At 32.2% G+C, this 23,132-nt stretch overlaps 2 protein-coding genes across 3 annotated transcripts in view; one reads left to right on the top strand and one right to left on the bottom strand.

Moving 5' to 3' along the window:
• LOC126826803 (U3 small nucleolar ribonucleoprotein protein IMP3) overlaps nucleotides 1-19,709 on the top strand; it is a 68,717-nt gene extending 49,008 nt beyond the window's left edge. For both annotated transcript variants that reach the window (XM_056098320.1, XM_050555893.2), the window contains exons 3-7: nucleotides 17,110-17,184; nucleotides 17,704-17,783; nucleotides 18,465-18,516; nucleotides 19,292-19,364; nucleotides 19,614-19,709. In XM_056098320.1, the coding sequence (XP_055954295.1) occupies nucleotides 17,110-17,184; nucleotides 17,704-17,783; nucleotides 18,465-18,516; nucleotides 19,292-19,364; nucleotides 19,614-19,640 (307 nt within the window). In that variant the 3' untranslated portion in view covers nucleotides 19,641-19,709. The remainder of the gene's footprint in view (nucleotides 1-17,109; nucleotides 17,185-17,703; nucleotides 17,784-18,464; nucleotides 18,517-19,291; nucleotides 19,365-19,613) is intronic.
• A 1,304-nt stretch (nucleotides 19,710-21,013) lies between these two features.
• On the bottom strand, nucleotides 21,014-22,930 carry LOC126826823 (uncharacterized). The gene is made up of 4 exons (XM_056098299.1): nucleotides 22,283-22,930; nucleotides 22,047-22,131; nucleotides 21,625-21,735; nucleotides 21,014-21,212 (listed from the first exon to the last, which is right to left on the bottom strand). The coding sequence occupies exons 1-4, from the start codon at nucleotides 22,539-22,541 to the stop codon at nucleotides 21,119-21,121; spliced, it is 549 nt and encodes a 182-aa protein (XP_055954274.1). The 5' UTR covers nucleotides 22,542-22,930; the 3' UTR covers nucleotides 21,014-21,118.
• Between the last annotated feature and the right edge of the window lie 202 nt (nucleotides 22,931-23,132).

The following is a 23,132-nucleotide window of genomic DNA, read 5'->3' as shown; positions in this document are numbered from 1 at the left end:
TGAACCATGTGTTAGTCCTGAAATTACCTAGTTTGTGTCGAGTGGACGTTTAACCCCATTTCTCTCTCTCTCTTGTCTCTTTCCTCTCTCTCTGTCATTGAATCAACTGGCGTGGTTTCGATTCCCTGGTTGTACGTGACAAGGAGTAAGGTCGCCTCGTAGGTTTTCTCCGGGTCCTCCGGTTTCCTTACACTGCTAAAGACCTACGCACAAGCAGATTATTAAAATAGAATTGAACCATGTGTAAGTTCCGAAATGACCTAGTTTGTGTTGAGTGGATGTTAAACCCCATCTCTCTCTCTCTCTCATACCACCAATTATTATAAAGACTGTACCTTTTGCACAGTAGTGGGTTTTACCACCAAGGTCGTGTCGAAAATTAATATGTTACAGGTATATAGTTACCAGGATGTATTAGGATGAAGAGTGACTTGTCAAATTCATTTTATTTTTATTTAAAGATATAAAATAGTTGTGTCTACCCTGGAAGATAATTGGATCATCTGTTTGATGCCTTAAACTTAAATTTATCTGAAAGGATGATATTTAGTACTGAATAAAATCCTATTATAGATTTAGATTTTCTGGATTTTCCCCAGATTTATAGTCTCCAGAATGCATGTGAATTACTGAAATAATAAAAAATATACCATGTTAGATCTGAAATGACAGATGTCGATGAACATTACCCCACCCTGTAAAAGAAAACCCTTCCCAAAAAGAAACAAAGGATTGATATTGATACATGGTGACACTGAGTTAGATCTGAACAAAATAAATCCATTTGATATTATTATTATTATTATTATTATTACAGCATATTTATAGTGCACCCTTTCATATAACATGTTCAGAGGCACTGAACAAAGTGACAATGTAAATCACACATAAACAACAAGATTATGGGCATGTTAACGATTGTATACAGAGTCAGTTAAAAGCCTGATTAAATAAATGTGTTTTAAGTTGTTTTTTAAAAGAATACAGAGATGTACAACATCTTAAACTAAATGATAGATTATTCCATAAAACAGGTGCTTGATAACTAAAAGAGCGCTGACCATAGGAGACTAGTTGAACAGTTTTGGGCTTTAAAAGTAGTTTATCTGATGTACGTAATGTTCGGCCAGGTGTATAAAGTTCTAAAAGATCTGAGAGGTAAACAGGAGCTAAATTATTTAAACATTTAAAAGTAAGTAATAAAATTTTAAAATCAATTCGATATTTAACAGGTAACCAGTGTAAATTATATAAAACAGGAGTTATGTGGTCACATTTCTTAGTTAAAGTAACAAGTCTAGCCGCAGTATTCTCTACTTTTTGTAATTTATCTATAAGCTTTAAAGGTAAACCAACTAAAAGTGAATTAAAGTTATCTAATCGAGAAGTGACTTAGTGGCCTCTACAGTTACACATTTACGTATTTTACCTATATTTCTAATATTAAAATAGCACAATTTACAAATATTATTTACTTGAGCTCCCATAAGCATAAAACTATCAAAGATAGCGCCAATATTACGAGCAGAATAAGATGAAAATATATCACAATTACCAATTACAACAGGGGGGTTATCTTGTGCAGATTTACTTAATTGATGCCTTGAGCCTAATAACAAATATTCGGTTTTATCATCATTCAATTTTAGAAAGTTCTTTGACATCCATTTTCTAGGTGTAAATGAAATACATAATTGAGTATCATCGGCATACAAATGAAAGCTGAGACCATATTTTCTGACAATATCTCCTAATGGTGACGTATAGAGGGTAAATAAAATCGGACCAAGAACAGAACCTTGGGGAACCCCAGATGACAAAACAGATTCAGACGACGATTTGCAATTAACTAAAATACACTGTTTTCTACCCACAAGATAGCTCTCTAAAAGATTTAATGCAGAGCCACAAATACCGAATTTAAATTGAAGTCTACGTAGAAGAATGGAAGGGTTCACCGTGTCGAAAGCAGCAGATAAATCTAATAAAATTAAAAATGTACATTTTCTATTATCAATTTCCATTAAAATATCATTTGAAACCCGGGTTAAAGCTGTTTCGGTACTGTGAAATTGTTTATAAGCACTTTGAAATGGTTCATACAAACAGTTATCATCTAGATGGGCCTTTATCTGAGAAGCAATACATTTCTCCAATATTTTAGAAATAAAACTGAAGTTAGAGACTGGCCTGTAATTTTTAAAAACATTAGGATCCAGTGTAGACTTTTTAATTAAAGGGGTAACATAAGCTCGTTTGAAAACGTTGGGAATAGTAGCGGATGATATACAAGAATTAATAATATTGGTAAAAACTGGAATAACTTCGTCTAGACAGTCCTTAAGAACAGAAGTCGGAACAGGATCTAATGAACAAGATTTAGGAGCAGACGATTTAATTAGCTTTAAAATAAAAGATTCACTAACCATGTTAAAATTTTCTAAATAAACAGAATTTTCTAACTTCTCAAAATCATGAGCGTTAAAGTCAATAGTTTTATTTAAATCATCAAGTTCAGTTCGTATTTTCTGTATTTTTATTTGAAAGAAATCAGAGAATAAATTTGCAAGTTCAATGTCATTATCATTGTCCGGGAGGATAGTACGCTCAGCATTATGGCCCAAAAGGGAATTCACAACTTTATACAGGTCTTTTTGTCTGTTTTCGCCATTTTCTATTTTATCAGAGTAAAATTTAATTTTAGCGTCATCAATTAATTTATTCACATTGTTTTTTAAAGATTTATAAATCTGTTTATGGACATGTAGATTTGTTTTCCGCCACAGATGTTCAGCCTTATTACAGTCCCTTTTGGCTTCTAAAATAGAATCATTAAACCACTGCGTATTGGGACGAATCGTAAATGTTTTCGTTTGAAGAGGAACAAGCGAGTCCAAAATTTCAGCAAGCTTTGAGTGATATTGGGTTGCCTATGACTTGGAGTTGGATAGCTAATTAACAGTAATAAGAAAATAATATTTCATTTTTCATGCCTGGACACCCTTGTTACATCTTATTATGTGGTAGAGAGCTTGTTAACATACATCCTTGATTGACTGCTGACACAAATTACTTGTTACACCAGTATATTACATAGTAATCAAATTAACACCATGTTACTGTACATGTATTCTGTATAAGTGGACATGGCTAACCCTAACTGACGGCTGGTCATTATGTTGTTATCAGAACATCCCTTGTTAATTTCTCAAACCTCCCTTAACAGTCATTATATATAAACATTACATGCTCCATTAATTATCCTTAACGAGCTGTTAAAATGAATGGAAATACTTTCAGTTAAGGTCTTTGGTTCTGTTCAAATCTGGCTTCCACTTTTCAGGGGTCAGATGCCTTCAGGGCATAATTGTGATGGTTCTAAAAACAATGTGTACACAGTTGAAGGGCATCAAATAGATCATTTCCTGAGGCATTATTTAACAGTTCAACCAGAATCACCTTACATATAGGATACATGGTTGAGAAAAACACTCCTGGTGAAAATGTTTAAGTGGACAAAACCACTAATGAAAAATAACTGTTCAACAGAGCAAAAGAATAAATGGAATTCATGTCTTCAAAATTTTATATGAATGTAATGCATTAAAAGTGACACAAACTATTAAATTTACGAACATGCACGATTAGTAGCAAATATAAATTATCATACTGCTAAATGTATTTTGTATATGAAGTGTACGTATATTGTATTCTGTATTAAAATTATCAATAAGGAGACAAATTAATTTGCTTTTGAATCCTTACATTTTTGACAATGTATGTATTTAACATAAATCTTATCTGAATAAAAAGAAGTTTAAATCAATTTATGTCAGGGTTTAAATTAATTTCATAAAAATAAGATTCTGGACATTAATGGTTTGTTTGTTGAAGCAAACAAGAATTAGAAAAATAACAAACCTGACATTTAAAAATGCATAACAGAAATATCGGAGATTATACTAGTGTGTTAACACGATTTTCAAAAATTGATCAAGGGCAATCAAATTTATTGTTAAGACTGAAGTCTATATCTGTCTTCATTTGTCCACTTAGTGTAGAAACGTAGGATGTTGAACCCTAAACTAGAGCGTCAACAAGATTTTCAAAAAATTGATCAAGGGCAATAAAATTTGTTGATAAGACTGAAGTCCATGTCTGTCCTCATTTGTCCGCTTAGTGTAGAAACGTAGGACGTTGAACCCTATTTCATACCATTTAGTGCTGGTACCTTGTATAGTACAGGAAGACCTTGTTAAGTTATTAAGTTTAGTGGTAATACTATCGTTAAAGAGTGAAATATAAAACTGTATTTGTTAAAACAGTAGTTAAAGTTATGACAGCAGTACCAGATGACAAGTAACGATAAACAGCTGTTTTAAATGTTAACACATGCCATTCCTCTTTTCCTTAACTCGGCATTATTTAAAATCCTTAGAACCAAAGACAGAAAAAAAATCTTAGATATTAAAAAGGGATCCACATAGATGATCTAGGTGAAAGAAGATGTTGATGGCAAAATGATGAGATACTAGCAGAAGATCACAGTAAAGGGGGCATCTCTTTTTGATGTAGAATCATTGCCTCACATGTTTTATGCTTCATTTACTTTATGGAAAATGACTCTTAAAGATGAAGATAGTTTTTGATATTTGAACCTTCCCCCCACACACACTATGAGTATAAATATATACAATATATTCATATTGAATGCTTTTTTCAAATTTGGTGGCTGGTGGTCTTTAATGCGTGTGATATAGTTCTGCCTGTCATTGATGTGTCTTTGTTTTGAACGAAATGCGACAAGAAGTAGGAAGCGCTGTCTATATAAATGTTGGTCCAGAAATGATAAAGTTTAAGTTGATGGATTTTAAACCCAAAATTATCCCAACTAAATTCTAAAACTTTTTTTTTAGAAATATGAACTGTGTTCAACATACATTGGGTTATTATAGACCCTAAACTAATCCTTGTTTGACTGCTTTCATTTCCCAAACCAAAAATCTAACATCTCTGGCTGTTTGTATATTCACCCTTTTTATACGCCCACATTGGAAATGTGGTCGTATATTGCCGTCGCCCCGGTCCGTCGTCCACAATTTCTTGTGAACACTCTACAGACCACATTTATTATCTGATTGTTTTGAAATTGATATATGTTGTTGATATTAGTGAGATGAAGAAGCCTATTGATTTTCAGCGATTTCCGATAATTACTGCCAGAGTAATACCCTTGATCACTTTGAAAAATCTTGTGAACACTCTAGATTGTAAAGTGAATATCTGATTGACTTTAAATTTACACTCAATGTTTAAGGTCATGAGACGAAGAAGCTTATTGATTTTCAACGATATCCGATAATTACTGCCAGAGTTGTGGCCCTTGATCACTTTGAAATATCTTGCGGACGCTCTAGAGGCTAAAGTTAATATCCGATTGACTTTAGATTTATACACAGTATTTAAGGTCATGAGGTGAAGAAGCCTTTGATTTTCAACGATTTCCAATAATTACTGCCAGAGTTATGGCCCTTGATCACTTTGAAAATCTTGTGGCTGCTCTAGAGGCTAAAGTTAATATCCGATTGACTTTAAATTTATACATGGTGTTAAAAAGCTCAGTGAATTTGAATGATTTCCGATGATTACTACCAGAGTTATGGTCCTTGATCACTTTGAAAAATCTTGTGACGCTCTAGAGGCTAAAGTTAATATCCGATTGACTTTAAATTTATACACAGTGTTTAAGGTCATGAGACGAAGAATCCTATTGATTTTCAATGATATCTGGTAGTTACTGCTAGAGTTGTGGCCCTTGATAACTTTGAAATATCTTGTGGACGCTCTAGAGGCTAAAGTTAATATCCGATTGACTTTAAATTTATATACAGTGTTTAAGGTCTTGAGACAAAGAAGTGCATCGGTTTTCAATGATTTCCGATAATTACTACCAGAGTTATGGCCTTGATCTCTTTGAAAAACCTTGTGGATGCTCTAGAGACAAAGTTATCATTCGATTGACTTTGGATTGATAAACAGAGTTTAAGGTCTTGAGACGAACAAGTATATTGATTTTCAATGAATTTTGATAACTTGAACAGCTAAATCCATGATATTAAATGTTTCGAATTTAACGTTAGCATTGGGCAGAACTAAAAGACAAACAAATTCTAATGATTTTCTGATAATAACTTGATAAGTTGTTACTCTTAATCAGATTTTAGTGTATGATAAATGTTTCATTACCGACAATAGGAAAAATATGCGACAACTCTTGTTGACTGCTCAGACGACTTAGCTGCTGTGGGCATATGTTTCGTTGCCTGGCAACCTGTCTTTAAAGCAATGTATTGTCAGTTAAATAGGTTTTTATAGGGAGAAATATTTCAAAATGAATAAGATTTGAGGGGGCAATAGATGATATTATATATACAATAATGGAATGTACATGTATCTTTAAAATTTAAATATGGATTGATCTCTGATCTTTTGTAGTCATGTTGCACATAAATGCTAATGTTTAAAAAGGCAAAATAGTTTCACCATGATAACATATTCAATTATGTATTTTGTGTCAACATAGACACTAATCATATAGAACATGCAATTAGCTTATATGTGTATACATAACTACTCACAATACTTGGTAACTTTATTTTTAGACACTTAATGGCAAAAAGAATGATTTTATTGTTGTTCTTTGTTCATGAGAATGGTAGAAAAACTGGGAGGGAATAGTGTGGGAAATTAATGTTTCATCTGTTTGGAATGAGGAACAGTTTTTTTTATTTGTTTATGTTAGAACCATCTTACCACTTGACACCTCTCAAAATATCTAAGTAAACTAGAATCCCCAACATAAAAACCTTGCTCTTTGCTTAACAGAGACTTTAACAATCTCAAATCTTTAAGTGGTCTGTTTCCAAAATTGTATTTTACATCAAGCTGATTAGAAAATTAGACAGCTCTTATGTAATTTGGTATTTATAGTATTACCTTTATAGTTTTGTAAAAAATGTAAAAAGAAATTAACAAATCCCAAAGACTTAACTCTGTGACTTGAAAACCATCATAGACTTATTGTAATATATTCTGAAGGCCACTAATTGTCATTTGTATTTTTCGTACAAGATATCATTTTTCTTAGCTTAATCCACGCTAAAATTTATTCACATTGATTATTTAACATTTAGAGTAATCCAAATCAAAATATTAGCGGTAGATAATTTCCTGACTATGATTCATTTGGATTAAAAAGGGGCCTATTAAAAATATTTTAGAGAAGAAGATATATTGCGCTGGCTTGTTTCGACCATATCCCGTTTATATATATACTGATGTCCAAAAGAAAGTATACACATTAAAAGTATGACTAAGTTTTGTTTAGATTAAAAACATTTGATAAAGCATTACTGAGTTTGTCTCTTGCGTCCAAACTCAACATTTCGATGCAAAATAAAAATGTGTAACAAATTGACATTCTACCCAAATACCGTATACCATGGAAAAACGACTTTGGTTGATGCAGCACAAAATGCACAGTGTATACTTTCTTTTGGACATTAGCATAGTTTACGGAGGATGCTAGATGTGAAATTTCAATTCACCATATCTCAGTAAATATTGAATGGAATTAAACCATTTTTTTAATTTCATTTAGAGATTCAACTTTTACAATATTGTAGAGATTCTTCTTTTACATATTGCAACAAATTCAAAATCCCTCAAATGATGTTCAGTAGCTTTAAGAATAGTTTATTATGTAAATATATAATGTTGTGAAATATTTTGTAGAAGATATTATTGCTTGTCAATTTGGAACTTGCTGGGATTGTACAGCTAATCTGATGACAGAACCCTATCTTTTTGATAAGTTACTGCCTCTGTGTGCCAAACCTTGTACAGACTTGACAGGTCGTCGATTATTTTTAGATTTTTACCAAGTTATTGCCCTTGATATTGAAAAGTTAAGGGCCACCTTTCAAAAAGCTTTTGATGGACATATGTGCATTATCTGGCAATAGTATGTTTATTACCGACTTCCCCTAAACCCCCTCAAAATATCGTCCTGAGTGACAAAGTAAATTGTGCTGGCATTGAATTAACTGCCTTTAACCAAAAGTATCTGTGATTGTTTATTGCCTTTAACCAGTTCAATTGGTGTCTATCTATTTTAGTCTAATAATGTAATTATAATAACAGATCTACCCTTAAATATCACCTTTACTTACTCCTGACATAAATTGCTTAATAATGCACTTATGTTATAACCCCACCCAATTTATATGTAGATTACATGTATTTTATAAAGCGGTAGATATTACACTATTTTCTATAAATTGATATAAATAAAAAAAATATATTGAACTATTCTGTATACAATTACCTATATAAAAAGATTTCTCTGATCGCTAAAGGTTACATATGTAATTTATTATTTGGGTGGTGTATTGACTCATCTTGCATAACAGCTGGTCTCTTAAGGTGCACATAAACAACACTAAGTATTGGACTATAGAGAAAAAAAAACAGACTTGTGCAGGCGTGTGCATACATCTGGTGCCTACATTATGGTAACTGTAGACAACAGATGAAAGATGTCGCACATACCACCAAGATTTAAATCTCTTACAAACCAAATTCATGTCTGTTATATTTGCGTGTGAAGAGTTTGCAGTAAACTAATTGAAAAGTTTATGATACAAGTTAAGAGTTGAGTCACTGAGTATTTATTGTTTTCATAGTTTAGTGGTGGCAAACCCAGTATCTCTCCTTGTGGCAATTTAACATAAATATGGGTGTCGTGCATGAGGTTCTGTATGCTTAAACTTTCCTGAACTTAAATGGCTAACGCTTTCAGTATCTATGTACATTTAGTATCAGACCAAAAATAAAAATTAATGTTTTTGTATTCTGTCCTGATCAGCTATTAAAGCAATCTGATTAGAACACAGATCCTATTTCGTTTCATTTTTATAGTTCCAAATTTCGTTTTACTTGTCTTTACTACACTAGGATCAGGAAGAGTTGTTATCATTGATGTGTTCTGAATAGTGTGAGGTATTTGCCAATGAAATGGTCTGTTACGGCGAGCTTTAGACATGTTTTGCCCGGAAATGTGGGTAATCCACTAGTAACATCAATGCTAATTGGTTAATCAAATGTCTGATGTCATAGGGTCAAAAGCTGCTCGTATGACCTCTGATGTGACCTTTCGCAACAACCGGTCAGATCTTCATGTAGTATAGGCCATGGAAAGTATAAAAAACGAAACGAAATATAGATTTATATTTTAATCAGATTGTTATTAAAGGGCAATATTAGTTTTATTTGTATTCTCTCTTGATCAACTATTAATTACTTTTGAAAAGAGTTCTCATTGATAGATAGTAAATATCTTGTTATTTATTATGCATGTAGTGTAGCTGATTATTTTTTCAATTTGTTAAATTGGCTTTTATATTGGGACTGAAATAGAAGTTGTTTTTAAGCTAAATCGTAACTTGTTCACACACATTCCTTTGAAATAAATGCAAGTAAAAATAAACCTTTGGGAGATTGGGGAGCAAAACTTTTGTGTTGTTTATTCTTTATTTTATTTGGAAAAATCAATATTTTTGTCGGTTTTTCTTTTATCAACATTGCTCATAAATGTCTTACACATCTTACAACCAAGATTGACATGAGTAAAGTATTTGTTGAACATTAACATTTTATACATTAATTATCCAACCATTTTTTATGTATATAAATGTGTTTTTGAGGGACATTTGTTTTTGTTATGTCCTTTTTACTAGTCATTCAAGCTAATAAAAAAAGATTTTATATACCTTTCAGAACCTGAATATAGAATTTCTGGGATTTGTTAATAGGTCTATATCACACCAAATTATTTCTACATCGTTAATTTCAATCATTAGTTCACTGATTTGTAATTGAAACAGTTTTAAAGTGAACACCTGCTAGGGGTGTTAATTTTTTTTTTGTCAGTTTCTGGGTTCCTCTAAGACAATTTATCATTTTGAGATCGCTTCAATGAATTTCCTACAAAGATAGATCATGATCGGCTCCCTTTAATTTGTACAGGACTGGAGTTATTGGTTGCGCCTCATAAAGTTTTCTGGTAGAAGGGGAGGGATGTATGTATGACTTGTCATTATCGTAAATCTGGCTGCTATCTTGTACAGGGTGTTGGTAAATCTAGGGTTAATTATTGACTTGACTAAGTTACTAATTATAATAGCACACCTTGATTGGTTAATAGTTTTATCGTATTGTCGAGGGTTCAGCAAGCCAGAGTATTCACATGTATCTCAATATGTTCTTTTTGTTTTTATGTATTAACATCTTAGTATAAAAATCTTTCATGTAGAATGTGTTGGCTTGTACAAAAAACATAGAATTGTCATTACTTTATTTGTCATTGGGAAAATAATCATGTGTCTGACGAATAAATGCTATATGAACAGAGAAATTAACAAAAGTTGAGAACTTTGAACTATTTTAAACTTGATAGGTTGTTACTAATAATTCCTCATTTCACATGCCTTACAAATTTTTGTTTTATTTTTGTATTTAAAGGCTATGATGCAACTATTTAGTGTTATTTACGTCATGCTATCAGATAGCTCCAGTGGCTCAGTGAGTAAGGTGCTATCTGGGCAAAATTTTCCTTGTAGCACACTGCATGGTATAAATGTTCTTCTTCATGCTATCATATAATCTAGCATTATGTTAGGGGCACCTATGGATAAAATCTAATATGAGCCATTTTTTTTTATATTGCCTCAGTTTGAAATTAGTCACGCTAAACCAGTCTACTGACCATTCTCCGCCTGATTGACAGACCTGGATAATCAAGACTATTTTCTATGAAACAGTACAGGAAGCTAGATCAAGAAATCTAATTTATTAACTTGCGAGTTAGGCAACTCAACATTTGTTTTGAGAACCTTGTAAAAGCAAAAGGAAAATACTTCTAGTATTCTATTTTTGCCTAACTGGTAAGCTTCAGAGGTATTAATTTACTAAACCAAAAGATGCCGCTCCTAACAGTATAGTTAATAATAAAGCAAATTAAGAAACAAAATGAACATAATTTTGTAAAGATGCTGTAATAACCAAAAAGCTAAATATATATTGTTATTCAGATTTGTTAAAAATACATTTTTATGACTTTAATAGTTGATAGATGTGTAGAAAATTTCACATGCGATGGCTGTTTTTAGCCTAATAGAACATACCCTGGATTATGCATGTGGTCTGTGTCTACCCTAGGGAACTTGTCATTTGAGTGTGAACAATCGCTGTGATGAGTTCAACTTTTAATAGAGGAAATTTTAACTGTGTGGGGCACCCTGATAAAGGAGCGTTCAGATCTTCCTTTCTTTTGGAAACATTTAAATGCTTTTGTCATATTGTCAGGTTTTACTGCAAGAAATTGGACCATTCCCTTCAGAGTAGACATAATTATTTCCAGACTAGCATGACACATAGAGTACACATTCTTTCACGAGGATTTCTGCTGTTATAACCTTGTTTGGTGTTCCACAAAATATTCAACTTCTAACTTTCTGTATAAGATGAATATGGCATTTTGAACCATTCTGTATTTTGAAGTTGTTTTGAAATTCAAAGCTTCAAATTTTCCTAATTAGCAGGAAAAAAATGATTTATTTAAACATAAAACATATGTTTGGAGTCTAAATAATTTCAGAAGTCTACCCTAAATAATATACATCGTAAGCATTCTTTGATTTGCCAATTTAAGTCAGAAAAAAATGATGGCTAATAATATAGGCTAGTGATTTTCTCATTTTAAAGAGGAATTAGCACTTTGCCAGTCTGATAAATATATGATTTTTGTTTTGTGTTTTGAGTACAGTTACATCAGATGTGTATAAATTCGATAGAATGCATTTGCCAACCATCACTGAGATATAAACATTTTAACTTTTTTTAAAGTGTTGCCTGAGACTATTTCAAACAATTTTTAAAAATTCCTTATAAGTAGGCCAGTGCTGTAAATTAGATATATTATTCAAAATTAATTACATTTATTTTCATGGTGTGAGTGATTGATTAAAGATCTTTCTTCGATTGTCTTCTGAATCAGTCCTGCCTACATAGTTTAAATACTATATAATAACTGAAATCACCTGCTTGTATTGAGTTTTTTTTTTTTTAAAGTGTAGTGGTTTTGATCCCAGGCCTATTAATACATGACACAGCAGTGCCTATTGTAGGTTTACTCTGGTTGTCTCTTACTGCTAAAGACCCTGACTCAAAGGTGAATTATTGAAATAGAAATATACCATAAAGTTGGTCCTGATATGACCAAATTTATGTTGAACATTAAACATCAATTCTCTCTTGAAACTTACTGAATTTTATTCCTATTGTAGGATTTCGGTAGTGAAAATTTTATTTCTAATGTATCACACATAACAACATTTTATGTTATTTTTATCAATTCTAAAGGCAAATTAGGCTTACTACAATCCACCCTCTTTGTATATAAGTCATATTTTAATAAAATTATTATTTTTAAAGCATGACAAGTCATGATATACATTTATATAGGTTTATTCTGACGAAATATACAAAAAATGACTAAATAGATTTTTCGTTTTTTTGCAAAGCTATTCCATGTGTCAAGTAATTTTGATTCTTTTAACATAAATTAAATATTAATTTTCTCAATAGTAATGCAATATCACCATATCCTTTTAAATTAAAATTTGTTTCTGTATTGAAGCTGAACTTTGAGACTATTTTTTATCATGGTTGATCTCTCTATTATTGAAGTTTTACACGCTTTCTCACCTTCTTTATATAAATTACTTGATACTCATTGTGTTTCTGTAACATGTTTATACCAAAAACGGTGAGAAAATTTCTGGAGATAGTTATCTGAGATTTCAGCCAATTATCAATTTGTAATCTGGGGACTTTTTATGACTTAAAGGGGCATTATGGGAGATTAGATAAAGAGTTGACTGTTCTTGCTATTATAGTTAAAAAAAAGATAATGTAAATAGAATATGCTGAAAATTTCAGTCAGATTGCTGCATTCTGAACCAAGATATTAGCTTTGAATGTTAGAATAGCTTCGATTATCATTACTAAAGTCGATATAATAAAAGTCTTGATTATCCATTTATTGATTTAATTATTTTTCAAAAAGTGTATTCCAATCCGCTAAATATCGCAGGCTAGCGATGGCATCGAGAGTTGAATATGGTCTGGATAAGTTAATTAATGTCTAATTAATAATTTAGATAACTCCCCAGTTTAAAGAAAATGGGGATATATTTGAAATTTGGGACTTTCCCTTTAATTTTAATCATTTTATCTACCTATATAGTTCATCACTGTCAGAATTTAACACCTCTCTCTTATTCTCACAAAAAACATCAATTGTTTGAAATTTAATATGTCAAATTCTGTCATATCAGTCAAAACTTTGGAAAATTCTCATTAATGTGTAAACTTTCCCACCAAACTATTACTTAAAGGTCATTCAAATCACTGAACCTCTAAATACTTGTAATTAAATTACAATTTTTTAAAGAATGATTTGAAGGTGTGTGTATAAAAGAGCAAGTCTATTTCACTTGTAAGTAAATATGATGGGTTGACTTATTAATTGTAGATTTAGTGATTACCAAGGTCGTTGTTTGACTGGGTACCATACTTTATAACTTTATAAATAAGTGACTTTGATCATGAAATATTTACTAGTAAAATTTACAATATACAGCAGGCCTAGTAATAAGCTTCAAAAATATACAAATACATAAATAATTTAAATCAAAGGATTATATTAATGATTAAAAGTAGGGTCTTTGAAAGAAAATAGACATATGATGATATTAAAGTTCATGATCCTGATCAGCCAATTTTTGTCAATATCTAATTTTTCACTGCATTATTGATGCAAAATTATATTTGAGTTTAATTACATTTAAACAGGCATTATGCAAGAGCTAAATCTGCCTATTGCAGGTCTTTCTTTGGGCCTTAAATGTTATATATATTAGACATTTATTAACATGACAAGACCATAATCAACTGTTGATGCCATTGGATAGGTCCGATTTTAAGCAGATTAGAATGGTTCGGCCATTTAATGATTTACCGTAAAAATGATGAAGCAAGGCTTAGCCTTGAACAATGAGTGCAGTGGTTACAATCAGTGCAAACATCTTGTTAAACCTTCAAAGGCTAATATCTTCGCTCAGAATAAAGAAAATTGAATGAAATTTTCAATATATTCATTTTGAATTATCAATTTTTGAGCTATTATAGCAAGAATGGCCAGTTCTTTATCTAAATCTCATATAATATATTTTTAATTAAGAAACAAAACCAAAATATCAAAGGTAGATAATCTACCGATTTAAATCCAAACGGATGAAAAATAGGCCAGTTGAATGGTTTTACGCTATAGATGGGAACAGTTGTTTAAATTTGTATTTAGAGGATACCTAAATATTCGATTCATCATATCTGTGTAATTACTCAGAGTCAGGCCTCAAGGAAGTGGGGGTGCAACCGGTGTGCCACCCCAGAGCCCTTAAGAGTCTATGGGGCCCATGAATACCAAAGTTCAAAATTGAAATGGGAAATCCCTGAAATATTTATCAGCATTTTTTTAAAAATAATGGTGCTATATGAAAATGAACAACCTAAATAGATATGTAATCAATATGGTTTTGCTTAGGTCCTATGAACAAGGAACTGAGCTGGTGTATACCAGGTAATTCATATACATGTATTCCTTAGTCAACAACAGTCGGGTGCAGATAGGGCATCACATAAGAACCAATTTATACAATTGTGTAGAAAACTGTCTATCAGCAGACAGTTGGAAGTGAATTTTGTCTTTGAATGAAAAATTTGAGGTACATAGCCTACATAGTTGTTTTATCGATCATTTTCAAATGGCTCAATATTTTGAACTGAAAATTCCAGATAAGGTAACTAGTGAGAACTGGGCTTTTCATTTAAATTATAGAACAATTAGGAATCTAAGGAGTATAGTTATTTAAAGATTGAAACATGTAAGCCAGTAGACATCTTGATACTAGGGGATTCTATACATAAATCTAAATACATTTTAAATCATTACAGACACCACTTCAAAAAGATGGCCAGGCTAAATAATGTAAACTGGTGAATTTCAATTATTTTTAGACCAATAAATTGGGTTGTGTATAGACTTCTTGTCTTCGACTCTAAATTTGTCCTTTGGTCTGTCTCATGTCCCTTTAAGTCTAGGGCAGAGAAGAACCTTTAGGATTTTTTCAATTCTAGATCCCACATGGGACGTATGTTTTAGTGTGCAGATTGGACAGAAACCCTGGTTCTGTGTATAAATTGTTAGTGGTAGTGCATGTGAAAGATCCCTTGCCAGTTGGGATTCAATAGTGGAAATACTGCTATCCGAGCAAAATTCTCCACCTTGCATTGCACATATCAGAAATACAAAAAAATAAAATGTTAATCTTAAATTATGAACCAAGTAAGGTGTTGACAAGATGTTGAACTCCATTCACTTTAAACACTTAAAGGTTATAAGTATTTTTTTTTATTCTTTATCTTGACAATATCCTACTGTAAAGAAATCCTAAGCTGGATTTACATAATTATGTAATTACCAGATCGTGACTGGCCATATTTATATAACATTACAGAATTGTACATGAGGACGACTGCTTCAAAAATAAACAGACGGCCTACTTATAAAATGTGAAGTGCTGTAATCCTACTTGGAGTTGATATATTTCAGATCATATTTCCGTTTTGAATTTTAAAAATAACTGAACATAAAGATTCAAAATCACAATCATCTTTGATTTTGATATTGTAATTAATCCTATTGTTTTCAGTTTTTGTTATTAGGTAATCTTCACTATTATTCCACTTTGAATTATGCATACCAAAATAAAAAAACAAAACAAAGGTTAATAAGGGCACCTGAGGTAAATCAATTCACTTGATTTGGTAATTCAGTATTCAATAATTAATTGTTTACAAATTGTTTTAATGATATTTAGTAATTTAAAGATACCTTCCCGCATACAAACTGGGTGATTTGATGATATTTTTGGACTAAAAACATATTCAAACTAATATATTTATCATAATTTTGCTTCAAATCCTTCTCAAAACATTGTAATTGTCAGGGAATACCCCTGCTATAAAAAATCGACCAAAAAAGGTCATATATGTGTCACATGACTTAGCAGTCTCAGTACCTAGCAACAGGTGCGAAGACAGAGAACTGATTGCATATACAACACGATCTTGTCTTTAGTTGCTGACTATTTATTATACATATCGAAGCCCAATAAATTTTCACATTATACACTGCCCAAGTCTTTTTCTGTGATTTTTAACACAAAAACACAGAAACTGTTGTACCATCAAGTGTAACAACATATACATTAAGCGCTCACTAACGCTGGGAGATTAGACAATCTTCGCGTGCTACCAAAGATGCTACTCGAGCAGACATCACTAATCGTCGGGTTGCCGGTTAGGGAAACCCTTACATTTTTGTCCTGTATCCACTGTATGAGTGTTTTTCAGGGAATCCAGTATTTTTCTAGTATCATTGGATGTTTCTACTTTCCATATATACCAAAATTGCCATACTTTTATTGGAATAACCATCCTATAAATATTTTTCTGGGAAAGTATCTTTAACTGGTATTACACGGGTCATAATTCTATGGAATACAATTACGGTTTATTACTGAGCGATGTTTCATCTACATGTATCCTTCTCTAGTCTTTATCAAGCAATCATTTTATTCCATAGAATTGTTTTTATAGTCGGTTTTTATCTGTGTTTCATAATAGTGGCCGATTGATTGGTTTATTAGTTGGTATTTTCAAACATCAAGTGACTGAAGCTGACTATAATCAGCCGATTAAGATCTCTGGTTTCATTGTGTGCATTTACCAGTATTATTAGTACACAGTTCTATGATAGTAAGTTACTTACCTGTATCATAAAATGTTTCTGTATAAATTATAATTAGATTTTCTTGTCTTTTGTCATTAGTTATTTTTGGTTTATTTTCTCAATGTTTATTACAGATATGGATTAGGTTTGATTGACAGAAAATCTAATTTAGGAAAAGCAGATGATGTTACAGCTTCAAGTTTTTGCAGGTATAGTTTTACACCAGTAATAGTTTTATTATTAGAAATGACCCCTAAGGAAAGTGCTTATATCGCTTAAGCTCAAAGCATCCCCCCACCCCTCTTTGCATGGTGCCTGCCAGCAGTATATTTTTGTGCTATGTGTTTAGATTAAAAGGGTAGAAACACAGAATGCTGCTGTGTTTAATTGTAATATCTGTTTCAGGTCATTAAATATAAATATTCAATTAAAATAAAATGGTTAAACCACTCCTTAGACTGACAAGAAAACAGCAGCTTACTTCATGGGTTTTTGGGTGTATTTTTTTTTTAAAAAATGTTTTGAAACTTTTGGAAAATGTTTGTAATGTAATAAATTAATACCATACTTCTGATTCAGAATTTGAAACACTGCCAGCAAGGCCATAATTTGAATAATACTAACAGTTATCTATTGACATTAAGACGATTTTAAGCTTCTTCTAAAATAGGTTATGTTGACAATATTTTTTTCAAATCATTTGTTTAAGTGTAATTTTTTTTTTACAGACGGCGTTTACCTGTTGTCATGTTTAAGTTGAATATGGCAGAAACTCTGAAAGCAGCAACAACTTTTATTGAACAAGGACGTATCCTTTAAAATCTGCTATTAAAAACTTGTGCAACGGATAAATCAAAAAATAAATGGTGGGTACCAGTACTGCATCTTACACTGATGTTCAGGACTCAAGCGGGCTCCTCTTTTATTTTCACCTCCCAAAATAGGGCAGTAATAATTACTGAGATTTTTGTAAATTATGGTTTCATAAATAAATGAATATATTAAAGACGTTATATAATTATCCCCGTATTAGCGGCAAATATAGACTGTCATATCATACACAATAAAAATTATTGTCACTAAAAATCATATAGGTGCAAAAGTGATTAATATCTATCAATACAACAATTAAGGCCATTCGATGTCCAATATCTCATTTCTATACACAAATATTGAGGTCAAGGTACTACGTATATATCTGTTTGCTTTAATTATATACTGGCTATCTTTTTCGATGTCTTAAAATTCTATGATTTACCCTATTTTGACATCGAAGATGTAGACCCATTAATCAGGGGTAGGTAGCATCTGATGGATCATTCAAATGAAATGTACATAAAATATCACTTCATGCAAGTGGATGACACACGATTCTGCTCTCTTCGATTGGTCATAGAAAATAAAAACTTGACCGGTAAGGCCACTTTAAATAGTGTACCAATTATTCTACCCGCATCTTCACACCATTATTTACCATAACTCTGTAAAGATATAAGAGTTGGTCCAGAAGTAGTCACAGATCCAGCTTTCTTAGTCACTCGGTGAGTTTTATAAAATATTATTTCAATCCCATGAGGAAAGAAAGTGAGTAGTAATTACCAGTATATACATGTATGTTTTACCAAGCAGTAAATGGATGGTTTTGGTGACACAAGGGAGGTAATTCCAGATAAGAGAAAATATTTCCTATATGGATTTTATTTGAAAGCTATGACCAGTTAAGGGTGGTGCAACCCATGCTACAAATAACATTCTCTTAGACTGATGTCTGGGGAAAGAAAAAAAATCATCACCATTTTGGTAAAAAATACGATTTCGTGGAAGATTTATGTGGAAGATTTATGTATATGTTGGGTTTGTTGGGTTCGGATATGAAAAATCACAAGGTAAAAAGTCTCAGACTCTACAATTTGGCCACATAACAATGTTACCAAGAGTTTTTCTTTACCTATCATCCATGGCCTTGGTTGCTGCAGGAAGATATTCAAATCTAAGAGGGGAAAGGAACTCCAAACTATGGCATATGGCATTTGATAACTGTGGCTATTACGAGTTGGCAGCAAATGGTGATTTGGATGTGAATGGTGATATCACCATTGGCCAAATGTACGTATTCAAAATGGACAGTGACTGTAGTTAATACAGCAATTTAGTTTCATAAATTGTTTCAATAATTACCACTGTAAAAGTATAATGGTGAAAAAATGACTAGATGACAATTGAAAATAGGGGAGGTTTTTGACCTGGATCTCTAAGAAACCACTGATCTATAGAGTAATGATTAATGTCTCAATTTTCAATTTTATTATGTTGTAGAAATATGGAAGATTTTATAACATGGACAGATACTTCAGCCATTAGAAAACAAGTAATGGAATATAATGATATGGTAAGTTGATGTCATTGTTAAATATAAATATATATGTTGTATATAAAAATGTACTTGTCTTGATATTCCTTAATCAGGCATTAACACTTTCAACAAGAAAATAAATGCAATTAATTGTATATTACTATATTCCAAATAACCCTATACTCAGATCTGATGTACAAGTGCAATCTCTTTTAGTGATAGGAGAAATCCTCAAATCAGATTTTTACAATATTAGTTCATTGTTTATTATTTTTTTTATTTCAGAGGGATGATTTTGATGCTTTAGCATAGTAGTTATTGTGATAAGATTAACAAAGACTTGTATTATATTGTAAATAAATTTATACATAATGATTAAAAGTAGTATGTATTTCATGAAAATATATTTTGTGTCGCCATTGCAGATTGTGCAATTTGTGTATTTAATACATTGTATTATGTTTATGTCAGGGTAGCTTGACATTTTATTTGTCAATGAATATAAGCACTAGAGAGTTGGAGATAAACAAAGTTAAGGAGAGGAATATGGTAATGTCCATCAGGAACCACTGACAATACCTTTACAAAACTTTGTACATGCATTACCCTATTATACCATGTTGATTAGTATTTGTGTTTTCAAGTGCACAGAGTGGTGGCGATCGAGCTGATTGAATTAACATTTTCTTGAAATTCTAATAAAATGATCTGCAGACAACATACTATTTCCCCAATGTTTTATTGTAATGCTATCTTTAATATGTCTCTATTTAACCGAGGACATTGTTATATTTATAGACATTAGTGGCCACTGTAAAAAGAACTTTAATGCCTAAGAAGTCTGGAGTCCCCCCCCCACCTACTTAACTGCACCAACTGGGCTAATGAATACGGGCATACATACGGCATACAGTGTGCTATGAGGGAAATTTTGCCTGGATTGCGGCACTACGACATACTTTTATTTCGAATTCCAACTGTCAAGAGTTCTTTTATGTGCAAGGCAGTGTGTACACAGAACCTCAGTTTTTCGTCCCATTCGAACAAATATACATTACCCTTGTCAGGCCCTCCATCCTACACCACTGATGAACTTTCTTGACCAACATCAGGATAGAAACACGGGATCTCCAGCTTAGCGAGCTACCATGGCTCCATCTGTGAACATCTTTTGAGGAATCTCTTGCAATGAACATATTCTATATACTGACAATTCTATGTATGTCAGATTCTTTGTCTGACGTACCTGTAACTGAGTGTTCACTTCACACTATCCTCTCACCAGATTAATCAGTACTCATTGAACACTTGATTATAATCAAAATTGCCAATAGACTGATCACTGTTTAAAATCTGCTTATAGATTAATTTAATTATAAAATAAAATAATTTAGTTATTAATTCATTTAACAATAATTATAAACATTAACCAAAAATAACACATAGAGGTGAAATGCTTCCATATTGCATAATTGTTAAAAACCACAATATGGAAAGAGCATTTACTATAAAATATATTTCATTGTCAAGAGTAAACTTTATAAGGAAAGTGCATTTAATTTAAAATATGTTAAGGTACATTATACTGATGTCCATACCATTATAATTGTTCCGACAGAGCAATGTCAATAATATTAACAATTTGTAAATCCAATTATTGTGTTAACCATTGTCAAGTGGTAATAAACAACAATTGCACACACAATATATTAAAAAATTAATAACATAATTTGCATCTTTATAAATTATAATACATAGAAACATAGAATGATTAACATTTCTTGAACACTTCATTTATTATTATGAAGCATGCCAATCGGTACGTTTTGTCCCTTTCTTCTTTTCATGGCTTCAATTTCTCTTTTTGTCTTCAAAATCAATTTACTGAAATAATAAATCCAATACAGATAATTTGACATTTGTACAGGACAAGAAAAAAATAAAACTTAAAGAACAGAAACTATTTGCCCAATTGGATTATTGAACTAAGATACCCCGCGATATGTTTTTTCCATTTTCTGTGATGAGTTAAAATTCTAAAGGTCCGCAAACATTAAAGCCCCTTGTTTTCACCCGTTACATTGAAACGGTCATATTACATCTGCATTAGACCAACTGTTTCGCCGGCGAAGACGCACGGGAAACGCGTACATGGAAAACGGGCCTAAAGATTATTTGTTGCTGAAAGCTCAATATCTTGCCGGCAACAATCTGTCCAGCAAAACACCCCACGCACTCCATACTAATAATTCTTGGCGTGCATAGACCTTAAGCGAGATGAACATAAATTACTTACTTTAATTTTGAAGCATCATTAATGAATCCTTCCATTATGGTATGTCCTTCTGTTTCCTTGATATCTATTTTAGTATCCAAACTCTTTATCGACACGCCGTTTGGTTTGGATCTAAAAATATTCATAAAATATTCATAAAAATGTAAGAGAGGACATTAGCAGTGGGAGGAACCCGGAGGATCCGTAGAAAAGAAAATTGGATCTTTACTAAAAATAAACCCCTCGCTGTGTAATCTTTAGTAAATCTTCGGATTCGGATTCATAATAAAATGTACTTCCTCATTACACATTCAGGTATACTGTTTTTAGTAAAGTGAGCATGGCACACATATAAGTTACCCCCTTGCCCTTTCTATACACATTAACCCGACAGATTCAAATAATGTACATTACAATCCTACATAGTCAATATATAAATATACCTTGTCAGAGGAACATCAAAGTTTACAGCACAAAGTTGTGAATCTGTCACTTCAAAATCATCATCCATGTTGATATCAAGTGGAACTAAAATATATGTAACAGTATATATATAGGTTTATTTCAAAGTCTACTAAAATATGGTATCCGCTTTGCGAAACGGAAAATTCATTTACAGTTAAACACCCAAAGTAATGGGTAATCCAAAAGAGATAAAAGTAAACACAGATTATAATACCTTGGGCTGTTTCTGATAGTGTGTTCGAACGGTTATCAGTTGTTTCTGTTTTTTCGCCTTTCAGTCCATGAGGTGGAGATTCAGATATGATGGTGGACGGATACCTTGGCAGTTCTCCAGTGTCAGCATCCGCTTGTTGGGCGGTAGTAGTGCTTGTTGTTCGATGACACATTTTTTCAGATACATCGTCAAGTGACTTATTTGTCAAAATCTGTAGACATGTGCCTAAATTATTCACAAAATTCATATCAACCACCATTGACTGCTCATTACCCTCAACGAACCCACTCTCTTTAGCAAACTTAATTGGAGAACTAGGACCAGAGATGGGTGTAACTTGTGATAGGTTTGGCGAGTAAGAAATCGTAAAGTTTTGAGATGGTGCCACTGGGACATCTAAATCTTCATATGATTTGCTGACCGTTGATGCGTAGGACTCTTGTAATGCCGTGGTTTCGGTTTGCCTAGGAGAACAACTGGCTGCAGAATGACAGTCTTGTTTCTCTGATTGTTCTTCAACGGGGTTCGCTTCAGTTGTTCTAAATTCAATTTTTGTTATTGTTTCTCTATCTATAAACCCATCTCCCGCTGTCTTAGAGCCATTGTTCACTGGCAACTGCTCGCGTTCTAAATCCGTTTTCTGCTGTATATCACCCGTTATCTTCTGCAGACCATGTTCAGTTTTAGGAGCTTCTTCAACAGGACCAACAGCACCCGTTTTCTGCTGTTTATCACCCGTTATTTTCTGCAGATCAAGTTCAGTTTTAGGAGCTTCGCTTTCTTCTACAGCAGCTGGGTTTGGTTCCATCTGATCGTTATTGCGAGAGCGTAATAACTTCATAAAACTAAC

The sequence above is a fragment of the Patella vulgata genome, chromosome 1 (genome assembly GCF_932274485.2).
Source record: "Patella vulgata chromosome 1, xgPatVulg1.2, whole genome shotgun sequence".
NCBI classification, from domain to species: Eukaryota; Metazoa; Mollusca; class Gastropoda; family Patellidae; genus Patella; species Patella vulgata.
This window is presented reverse-complemented; position numbering and strand designations above follow the sequence as displayed.

What these genes read in the sequence shown, in the direction of transcription:
- LOC126826823 (XM_056098299.1), bottom strand. Translation starts at nt 22,541, where the DNA reads ATGGTGGTTGATATGAATTTTGTGAATAATTTAGGCACATGTCTACAG. An exon ending in TTTGATGTTCCTCTGACAAG is followed by an intron (nt 21,736 to 22,046) that starts GTATATTTATAT and finishes GAATATTTTTAG; the next exon opens with ATCCAAACCAAACGGCGTGT. An exon ending in AATGATGCTTCAAAATTAAA is followed by an intron (nt 21,213 to 21,624) that starts GTAAGTAATTTA and finishes TTATTATTTCAG; the next exon opens with TAAATTGATTTTGAAGACAA.